Raw genomic sequence first — 11,248 nt, 5'->3', positions numbered from 1 at the left:
TAAGAAATATTATATATTTAAAAAAAGTTTTTACCTGGGCCGAAAGCGGATCTCACACACACACACACACACACACACACATATATATATATATAATTTTACCCTTCTATATTACATGGCTGTAATTTTGGTCTTTTAATTTTTATCTTATATCTTAATTGTTAAAAAAAAAAAATTTTTTTTCCACAGAAAGACTGATAAGATACTACATAATAGTGTCATGTCGATATCATGTCATGATCACGTAAATAAAATCTTAAAATATTTAAAAATAAAATACTAAAACTGAATTTCAATAATATAAAACACCAAAAATGCTTGGAAGTATATAACATTTTTCTATTATTGATAATCTTTATATTAAATAAATAAATACATAAATAAATAAATAAATAAAGGAAGGAAGCAACGCAACAGGACATCCTTCATAATGTAAGTTTGTCTTAGAAACTGTCATACGATAACTGCATGTAATGACATTTGATGATATATTATTATAATAATAATGTAGCCACTTACATTATTAAAAGGTGGGACATATTTTATTATCTAATTATTAATCCGAAAACCCAAATCTCTCTAAAATAAATATAGGGCCTGAAGATCAAGTCTGGTCGATTGTTGTAAAGTCAAAAGTCTTATTTGGGCTAAGTTTAGTTGGCTGGTTAGGATGATATATAGGGTGATTATTAATATGATATTAATTATTAGATATAATAATAATAATAATAATAATAATAATAATAATAATAATAATAATAATACAAAGGATTATTCTTCAAATTTTAATTGATTGGCTGGTTGGGGAAACTTGTGATTGGATAGACTCGGGTTAAGTGGACAGAGTTGGGTTATCATATGCATCAGTGTATGGATATAATGTTTTTATTAAAAAAATGAATATTTGGATTATTCAATAAATTTATGGAACACAATTTTTAATTCAATTGTCTTAAATCAATCAATCAATCTATAATATAATTACGGAAGCGCATTGGACGAAATTATTGTGTACATAAATAAGAGGTAATCAATTTATTACAAAATGCCAGAAAAAAGAAAAAATACATACAAAATGCAACAAAATCTCCAAGTCAGGATATTGTTCCTCGCCGTTTGATACTGCAATCAACAACTAGTCAACTCCACTACTTTAGACATAGATAAAATTATTATAAATAATATTTTGGACATATAGGAAAAAAAAAACTGTATTAATTAATATATTTTCTTGGAAAAAAGACTTCGGATGTTGAATAAATTACCGCCACGTACTCCGTCGCCGGAGACACTACCACCAGTAACCGCGGTGGCAACATCTGCGGCGCTATATTGATCACTTCTACAGCTCAAGTGCTGTCGGTAGCCAATGCACATGGGGACATTTAAACCCAAAACTCTAGCTTTATTAGAACGTCCACCGACGGATTCAGCGGGGGGTTTTTTCCGGCTGCCGTCATTCCCATCTTTCCTGATGCCCTTTTGAGGATTCTTCACGAATGTATCCGGCGGCCTCCGCCCACTTCCACCGCGGCGAACCTGCCAAACGGGACTGCTTCTTCCCAAGTGAACTCCGGCTCTACTTGGGCTGCTAGGCCATTTCCTGGACTTCGACGAGTTGCTCCTAGAGCACGGTGCGCTGCTCACTTTCCTTGTCGCCACCGCCGATCGTGGGCGCGCTGCGCCGTTTCCGGCAGATCTACTCCTCGAGAAAGGCCATATGTTTATATTCAACTCCGCGGCGCTTACTCCTTTACTCGAACCAACACCATTCTTCTTCTCTCGCTTCTTCTCTTTACTGTTACTGTTAATGTCCTTATCTTTGCTACTATCATCTGCCTTTACACCATTGAATAAATGCGAGCTTTTCTTTTCACCTTTCTTAAAAATATCTATCCAACGCTTTGAGGAAGTGAATGAAGGATTGGCAGCTGACAGCAGGTCAGCCGATTCAATTATCGAAGCTCCATGCTCCGATCCGGTTGCTTCAGGGGGCGCACTCATCGTCTGCGGAGGCGTAGGAGTAGGGTCATCGAAGAGGTTGAGGAGGTGCAGTGGGAGGAGGAAACCGTCGGAGAAGAGCTCATCGGCAGAGAGGAGATTTGGCTGAGGAAAAGATGGGTTCCGAAGCATCCAAAACTCGAATTCAGGTGAGTTGGAATCGCAGCTTCGTCTTCTTCCACTGCTACATGGTGAAAGAATCCGAGGAAGGGGCTCTTGTTTTTCCATTTTCTTTGAGAAGACAAATTTTATTTTTGATCTCTCTCTCAAATTTTTTTAATCTAAATTTTTAATGGCTATATAGCCATAGGGCAGAGTTTTAGATGGAAGAGACCCCACAAATAATACATGTAAAATNTTAATAACTATTTATTAATTAATTAAAAAATAGCTCTCACTGTGATATTATATCCCACCAGCCATTTTATCTAATCAAAATATGATATATGCATCTCATTTGTGACAGATTTTTTTTTATTATTTAAGCACGTAGAGATATTTGCAATATGTATCGGTCACATATATATATGTTAAGTATCTTTACCCAAAAAATATTTTGATCTTAAATAAATCTCCAAATTATATATGATATGTTATAATTTCCACTGATATTAACATAGCTAATCCAAATAAGGGTCCTTAATGAAGTGTATATATATATATTGAAGTAGGACTCTTGATACATACACACTTTAAATTTACGTATTCTGCTTTCACTTCTCCTATATTTTCTGTATTTGACATATGTTGACATGTATAATTTTTATATTTGATAAGACAGGTAAACGTTTAATGCATAAAGTACAACGAAGATGAATACAAATAATCTATTTAAATATTATTACAAGGTCTTTTACAAAAATGGTGTTGCGGTGACGCCTGAAAATTGGTATTTAATTTATCTATTAGCTCTCAACTTTTAAATCTATTTGTTGTCCTCTTCTCTTTATTTTTTTTTCAAAATTAAATTTTACTTAAAGATTTATCGACGTAATTCAAAAATCTCAATTCTAGAATCTTATATTTTTTTATTCTTAATTAATTGTACAGATATATTATTTCTCTGTGTTTAATGGAGCCTAATTAAAGTCAAGTGGCCTACATCTTTACATTTTTTAAAAGCAAACTTAAGTAAGTTAACCTGGTAAAGTGCTTCTCAAGGACTCTACATGTGAGGCATATATCTTTATTTATTTATTCGTCAGCGAATGAATGAATGAATGATTTCAAATAGATGGGTTTGTTTATTATTTGACAGAATCACGGCGCCACCCAATGCCAAAATCAATTAAATATAAAGCGTGAGTTATAGTTCGAGTTCCTCAGGAGTTAAGTTTAAGAATCCTGTGTGTTCAAGATTTAAGAATTTGAAATTGAAATTTAGTTTAATTTAAATCGATCTGTCTAAGAGACTCACTCGTCTCGATTTCTACGAATTTTTCCAAAATTATTTCAAGTGATGGGGCGAAAAATCAACCCGTGCATGTATGTTATTTAGAAATCAAAGGAGCAGCAGCCAAATCCGGAATGGTAGCAATGAGTCGCCATTTTATTCCGGCTGGCGTTATACAATATATACTGCGTATTTAACACAATTTTATCTATACAATATTGTATAATATTTTTTCTTACAAAAATGCACGAAATTGTCCTAAAATTAAATTTTGAAATAAAAATTATCATTGAATATAGCTACAATCATTTTATTCCTTTTGCCTGATCTTTTTAATACACCTTAGGAAGAGAACTATGTTAAAGTCAAGAAATTATAAAAATTAGCAAGATAATCATACTTTAAATATGTGTTGAAAACAATATTTTCTGTTTATGATTTTTTAAATTTGACGTAATTTTATCCATAAATAGAGAAATAGCAAGTAAATTGCCAAAAAAAAAAACGTAGAAATTTGAAGTACAAGCGAAAACCTGTTTTAAGTCTCTGATTATTATTATTTTTTTGTTGGCAGCAATTTTATTCAATTTAAATAATATCCAGCTTGCAACTTCGCCGTCAATTTCCCAATAATCTGAACAGGGAAATGTAAATAACGGGTTTAATGTCAGTTTAGTATTATAAACTAAAGTTTGTAACCGTAGTTTAAAGCTCCGAGTTGTGTCAGTTCTTTTTTCAGTGTAGGATTCATATCTACGGTTTTCTTAAACCAATAAAGTTCCTTGCTGGCCTAGGTTGGTCCCTAATCTTTAACTGTCAATTTAATTCATTAAACTTTGCCAAAATCTACTCTCATATATATCTCGGGAAACCCAATTCCACGTAAAAAACATTTTTGGACATATTCAAAGTGATGTACTTTTTTTGTTAGATGGTTTGCATTTCCCGTATGGAAATGAAATAAATAAGCATAATTGATGTATACCACACAAGTGTATGGTGGACTGATATATGTCATCATAAGTGCAACTGTTTGTCGTGTCTGAATTCATTGTCATTACCATTACAACTATTTTGAAAGGATTCCATATATTCCAGGTTGTTCTCATAATAAGCGTCGTTTCCGAAGCAATTCGTTTTTGGGTTGCTTAAGTGCAACTCCAACTCTGCGCTTACACCATTTTGGCACAGCATTCAATGCTCCAATGGGGTTGCACTATTTCACTAAAATAGTGCAGCCCCTCTCCTCTGCGCTAAATTTGGCGCAGGCTCTCCCTTGCGCCAATTTGGTACAGCGGTATTTTTTTTAAAAAATTTTTTAAATGTGTATTTATTATAAATATTTGTATTAAAAATTGTGAATATTATAAAATAATAGTATAATATTTATTTTAATAATTAGATATTTAATCTTAAAAATTTTAAAAAATATAATTATTGATTTTTAAAATATTTATTTATGTTAATTATTAATATTTAAAAACTAATTTGATTTAATGATTTTTAATTAATGTAATTTAATACAAATACAAAAAATTACTATAACAATACAATTCATAACTAAAATAAAAATATAATTGAAATACAAATATAATTTGAAACACATAATTCAAATACAAATACAATAATCGGAAGAAAAATACATTTAGAAGATAAAATTAAATATTATTATTTAAATTTATTAATAATAAAACATTAGTCATAATTTAAATATATCAAATAAAATATAATAATTAATATATGTAAAGTAAATGAAATATTCCGAGAATATTTTTTTTGGTGTAAGATTTGAAGTAAATAAGTTGGAGATAAATATTGTACGTGGTGCAAAAATCGCTTTATTTTATATGAGCATACCTACTCACTTGATAATAATGCCTTTCACTCATCTCGGTGTATAGTCGTCACATGCAAAAAGTACCATGGCATATCGTGCACTGTGAAACTTCTATCAAATCGATGGACAATTTTTCTCTCAGTCTCCAGTCAAAATGTCAAACACTAATTGCCCAAGAGGCATCATTCTATTATTAGAGCATTACTAGATGCCAACGTGCCATATGTTTTAATAATGAATATATATACGAAGTTTCTTTATTTTTTTTGTTTGTTTCGCATTCTAGGAACTCTATTTCAATTAAGACACAATTTGCCCGAATAGTTTTACACTAGCTTTTTTTTTTTCCCTACCTTCGAATGATTTAGTAAAATAAAAATCTTACCTTGGGTTAACTATGTACACAAGTACCAAGTGGTGTTTCATTATCCCGTTAGATTGTAAGCCAAAGGTAGAAGAACATTAATTAAGAAAAATTATATTTCTTTCTATTTTTATCATCTATATTATAGAATTTCAATCCGATTCCTCTATTTTGATTTTTTTTTTTCTGCATCTAATTTTGGTCTATTTTTTCATGCGGCACGGTGCTAACATGGTGACTATACAACAATATCATATTAGCACTCTTGCAAAGCAAAAAAAAAACAAAAATTACAAAAAAAAATTGTCAAAAATTAAAAGATAATACGACTAAAACCAAGATTTGAAAAGATAAAATAACAAAATTGTGAAGATGCAAAGAGCAAAATTATAAATTTCCATTCAAGATACCATCCACAAGATGCAAATTTTTTTCCGTCAAAATCAATTTCAATTAGAAAGGTAGCCAAATCAAACAACGAAGAGCATGTTTATGGTCAAAATAACAACACGCCCTCAGCTAACACGATCTTTTAAATGTCGGGGAGTTGGAGAAGATTGAGTTCGTGCGATAAGAATGAGGAGAATAAGAAAAGTTTGTTGTAATCGAACCAGTAGGGTAACAATGATTTTCTGGCGTACCAGGCGGATTTAAAGACAATGATTTGGAACCAACAAACAAAACTGCGAAACAGTTCTTCTTAACATCTTCGGAGTTCTAACAAAAAATGTGTTAGCCCATGTTGACGCTACATAGGTATTAAATGTATGCTTGAACAATTGGGTTTTAATCAATTCCAATGTGAGAAGGAGACGTCATTAGATATGAAGATTTTGATTTAGGCGGGACAATGGCCCTACAGCTACTCACCTTTGCATGCACAATATAAAAAAATCGTAAAAGAACCTTGTGATTATGAGTTCAAGCTCGAGATTATTTAGCATTTTATTCAAATCGAAAGGTTGGAAAAATAGATATGCGTTTTAAAAGAACCATCTTAATGCAGGGAAATACAGTTCTTTGAAAAAACACAAAGGAAACATAGCCCTTCCGTCTGTTGAGAGTAACGTAAAGCTCACAAGGCTCAGCTACTTACTGTGTCTAGCTAAAAACAGGGTCGTCACATTTATGCTTGAGCCCCAAGTTCCAGCAGCAAGGTGTGATTGACTTTATCAGATGCTGGGCCGAAAAATTGAATGGGACCTGTAAATAGGGTAAGGCAAAACAAGTCGCTGTGGCTCTAGAACTTGACAAAATTATTCCATATTGAAGAAGCATACCAGGACTCAAATATCGATTCTGAAGAGCCCACTCTTCTCTCAAGGATGCAAATTTCTTGAATGGGGCACCTGAAGAGTAATCAATAAACTAGGTAAACTGGTTCTTGAAGTGTGTAGTGCTAATATCAGTTTTTATGTATTTACAAAGAACCACACAGATGTTGAGCGCAACACGGACATTAAACGGTTAAAAGCGTGAAATTGCAAGCTGGTAAGTCATGCGTCAAATGCAAATTCAAAAAGTAAAAGATGTAAAGTGTGCAGTAAAATCTCACCTTCTAGCTCAACCATTGCTTTCTTTATCACAGGTTTAAACTTACCTGCAATGCAGAACAAATTTTGAGCAAAAATCAAACAAGTGATGTGATATTAACATCACAAACTCCTCATGTAGAGGGCTTCTTGATCATTCTGGGATGAGGTAAAGACAATCACATGGGAATAGATCTTCTCATGGGAAGGAGCATCAATTGATGAAATATAAGGTGCGAAACATTAGAATACCATGTCTCCTTTCAACATCCATTAGGGAAGTCAGCGCTGTTCCACCAACAGTCCATTCACGCACTGGAGCAGCCAAGTTTCCCACCTGAAACGATTTTAAAAAAATATTAAAGCCAATTTCGAGACAGAAACCTGATCTGAATATTCGCTAAACGTAAAATTTAATAGAAAAGTTGCATACAGAAGATATTAATCCCGTTCTCCCACTTTGAAGCAGTGCTCCAGCCGCGTAACCCAAAGCATAGCAGTACGTGGAATCAAAATTAGATGGCAAACCACATCTTCCTTCGTATCTGACTTGAAAATTAAACATATGCAAGATATCATCAGTCAAGAAAATCTTGGGTGAATTTAATAAATTATTAAAGAAGAAAATATAGGTAATCTGCGGGGGTGTGAACACAAGACCAGAGAGTCTACTATATTGTACCCTTAGGAGAAACAGTATTGCTGTTGCAAAGAAAAATATATGATAAGAGAATAAAAACACTATTAAAATTGTCACAGATATAGAAACAGAAAGTACCCAAAGAAGTGAGACTGTCCTTTGAAATCACCCTTGTATCCAACTGTTTTCTTCCTTGATTCCAACTCAGTTTCAACCATTTGAATGAGCATTTTCTCAGTTTCAATTTTGGCCACCTGTAGGCACAGGATAAACTTATTTGTGACACAAGTTCGAAACGTAAGGCAGAAATAGAGATTAAAATCAGGATGCAATGCATATACCTGGACATTTCCATGTGGATCTCTCTCAAGCATCAATTGATCCTGGATTGCTGGGGGTAGGAGATTAAAAAGCTGAAGAGACTCAGCAGTGAGTTTCTCTTTCCAAACACCCGCTTCATCCACAATATCATGGGCCAAAATTTCATTCAATTCCGCAATGAGATGCTGAACCTGTAAATCAAAGTACGAGGTAAAAAACTAATATCAGCAAAGAGAAATAGATCCATACAAAAGCAGCAAAATAGAGTTTTATATCCAAATTTATGCTAGTGCAATTGCATAGAAAATTGAACGATATTACAAAAATAAAGTTTCAGAAAACCCAGTTTTACCTCTGGTATGAAATCTATAAGTCCTTCTGGTATAAGTATAACACCATAGTTATGACCGAGTTCGGCTCGTTTGCATACCACATCAGCAATGTAGTCTGTAACATGTTTAAGAGTCTGTTTGTTAGCAGCAACCTACAGCAAGATTGAACTCATCAGCAACAATTATTTTGCCCTTTTGGGAGTTCCAAGGAATGAATATTAAGAAGTCATTGTTAATCATGAGCAATTTAATCATGAAGAATTACTAGATATACTAATAAGCAAATATTTTTTATACGGTTCCATTACGAAGAACTCCCTTCTCCAACCTTTTCAAGTCTCGGGAGAACAAATAATGGCCGAGAATAAAATAATAGTAGCATTTGAAAGTTTATAAAACTGAATGTGTATTATACAAATCAATGTAAAAAAAATGAAGTAGCATGAGATACAAAAAGAGAAAAGTACCTCTTCACCAATAAGAGTGATATTTGGATGTGTTTGCAAAGCACACTCCAACGTAATGTGAGAAGCAGCACGCCCCATCAGCCGAACAACTACGTGTAAGGTAACATTATATTAACTGCAGACTTTTAAATCGAAATTTCGAAGAGATAATGACCTCTATCTAGGAAACTGATTATAAAAGATAAATTAAATGCTGTCGACCTAGCTCTATTTACAATTCTAAATGGCTTCATCATCCAGACTAAGAGCACGAGTTCTCAGAAATGTGAAGCATTTAATTTTTTAATTGTCTTTAACAAGTATGCCATACAATGGTAGTATTTCCCTGTTGAACGAGCATCTACCATGACATTCCCAATCATTTCCGCATATATCTGCAGGAGTATTTTTTACAAATGAGTTAGATATGCTATTAAAAATAATTAAAATGAAATAAGCAACAAAAAAGCATGCTTTGACTTTGACGTGACCACAAGTAATCAATTTCTGTTATCAGTGTTACAACTCTTGCCAAAAAAGAATTTTAAATATGAATTTCACACAGAAACTTTAATACAACTCTTTCTCAAGTTAACTTTAGCTAATTCTCACGAGAATATCATGTTGTAAAGGGCCAACCCATCATTGATAAAAAAAAAAACTTGGTTGCCAGTTATATGCATAGATAAATAATTGGAACGTACGAGCGAAACTAAAAGAATAAATTTTAAAACATCACCTTGCACGCAGTATCAAACCCAAAACTTGTTGGAACCTCCTTGCATTTCAGATCACCATCGATGGTCTTCGGGCATCCAATTACCCTAGTTTTCAGATTTTTGCTCCTGAAAATATCAAAAATGAAGAGGAGGCCAAACTTATACAACAATTATATACCTACAAAATACAAATACATTAATAGAAGAAAGTTGAAGCTATGTATTCTTAGTAAATTTTGTGCCTAAAATTTTCAGCCAGAAGGCAGGCATTTGTGTTTGAGTCATCTCCACCAATTACAACAAGTCCATCTAGATCAAGCTTGACGGATGTTTCCTCGGCCTGTTTAAACTGCACCAGATTTAACATTGCATTTGTCATTCTTTAAAAGAAAAAAAGTTTATCTGGGTAAACTGTAAAGCTTACCAAGCATTAAATTTATATCTAAACCTGTTCGGGAGTCTCAATTTTGTCTCTTCCACTGCAAATCATATCAAATCCACCCTGAAATAATTTCACGGGTTTACAATGAACACATCTCACAACCTGATGTGAACAATTTACACATTGACCTGGCTAATTGGAGACCATGGTGGTGCTACAAAAATTATAAAACAAAGTGCCTCGATGAGGAAAAACGACACAAAAATAGTCACTCAACTGGTACATGGGACAGCGATTGCATATAGATCTCAATCCTTGAATCCGTACAAATGAAATTGTATTATAACACCAGATAAGCATATCTATACAAAAATAAATCAGGCAAAAAAGCACAACATTTGGAAAGCAAAGAAAAAAAAACTTATCCAGCATTCCAACAACTTGTCTTTATTCAATACGAGGATGTCAGATTCTCAAATTTTCAGTTTTGCCAGTTTCTCTCCCCGTGTAATAACTAAAAATACCAGCAAAAATCAATGGGGTTAGCAACTCACTTAAGAACCAACTTGCCTGATTTCTATATGGATAAATAAACTCTGATGTCAATACTACATATTTGCACTTCATTATTCCTGCAGGTCCACCTCTGAATCCATACAATGTGCTTCCTTTTCAGTAATCCTGCAAATAATCTAGTATACACATTTTTTGGATGTATCAATCGGCAAAAACATTTGACCTTAAAATGGTGAGTAAATCAACCCTTACCAAATATCCCTGAAATAACATTATGTCCTCCTGGGGCTTGGCCACCTGATAAAACCACTCCAATCTTCAAACCGTGAACCAAACTCAAATCTCCAGGCACCAAGGTTGCTGATGGTTGTCCATAGAGGTAAGGGAACAATTTTGCTATCTCATCTGCAATAAAGCAAACCATCAACTTATTTATAATCCACATCTCCCTATACCCCTGAGTCCTGATTGGTCATTTGAATCGATAGATAGATTTGAAACATAGCTTGAAACTATTAAAACAACAATGAGAAATCAGGAGTGTATGACCTCCTAGAAATAGGCCATGAATTTTTTTTTACGTCTTCAATTTCTTCATTTGTCTCACAGATCACCGAAATATCAGCATCAAACCATAAATTTGTACTCATGCATTGCTAAGATAATAATTCCAACATTCAATGCCACTCTATGTTTACTACTTAATCCACTAAACACAAGGTTGTAAATGGCGGGAGGCGGTGGTGGGGTGGTCGGTGACCGCCT

The 11,248-nt window shown here is 33.4% G+C and overlaps 2 protein-coding genes across 3 annotated transcripts; both read right to left on the bottom strand.

Annotated features, from left to right (window-relative positions):
- Nucleotides 1–997: 997 nt before the first annotated feature.
- Nucleotides 998–2,295, bottom strand: LOC140988113 (uncharacterized). Its single transcript, XM_073457049.1, has one exon. It carries the CDS (start codon nucleotides 2,227–2,229, stop codon nucleotides 1,219–1,221), a length of 1,011 nt encoding a protein of 336 aa, XP_073313150.1. The 5' UTR covers nucleotides 2,230–2,295; the 3' UTR covers nucleotides 998–1,218.
- A 4,229-nt stretch (nucleotides 2,296–6,524) lies between these two features.
- Nucleotides 6,525–11,010, bottom strand: LOC140987467 (pyrophosphate--fructose 6-phosphate 1-phosphotransferase subunit beta). 2 transcript variants are annotated; one of them, XM_073455983.1, is made up of 15 exons: nucleotides 10,736–11,010; nucleotides 10,538–10,648; nucleotides 10,034–10,087; nucleotides 9,828–9,934; nucleotides 9,606–9,711; nucleotides 9,198–9,261; nucleotides 8,888–8,976; nucleotides 8,441–8,572; nucleotides 8,109–8,279; nucleotides 7,906–8,021; nucleotides 7,561–7,672; nucleotides 7,380–7,464; nucleotides 7,151–7,195; nucleotides 6,876–6,944; nucleotides 6,525–6,798 (listed from the first exon to the last, which is right to left on the bottom strand). In XM_073455983.1, the coding sequence occupies exons 2-15, from the start codon at nucleotides 10,592–10,594 to the stop codon at nucleotides 6,722–6,724; spliced, it is 1,284 nt and encodes a 427-aa protein (XP_073312084.1). In that variant the 5' UTR covers nucleotides 10,595–10,648; nucleotides 10,736–11,010; the 3' UTR covers nucleotides 6,525–6,721. The 2 variants fall into 2 exon arrangements, with proteins under 2 accessions (XP_073312084.1, XP_073312083.1); XM_073455982.1 differs by having other exon boundaries at nucleotides 10,538–10,659; nucleotides 10,736–11,009.
- Nucleotides 11,011–11,248: the final 238 nt, after the last annotated feature.

The sequence above is a fragment of the Primulina huaijiensis genome, chromosome 11 (assembly GCF_012295235.1).
Source record: "Primulina huaijiensis isolate GDHJ02 chromosome 11, ASM1229523v2, whole genome shotgun sequence".
NCBI lineage: Eukaryota > Viridiplantae > Streptophyta > Magnoliopsida > Lamiales > Gesneriaceae > Primulina > Primulina huaijiensis.
This window is presented reverse-complemented; position numbering and strand designations above follow the sequence as displayed.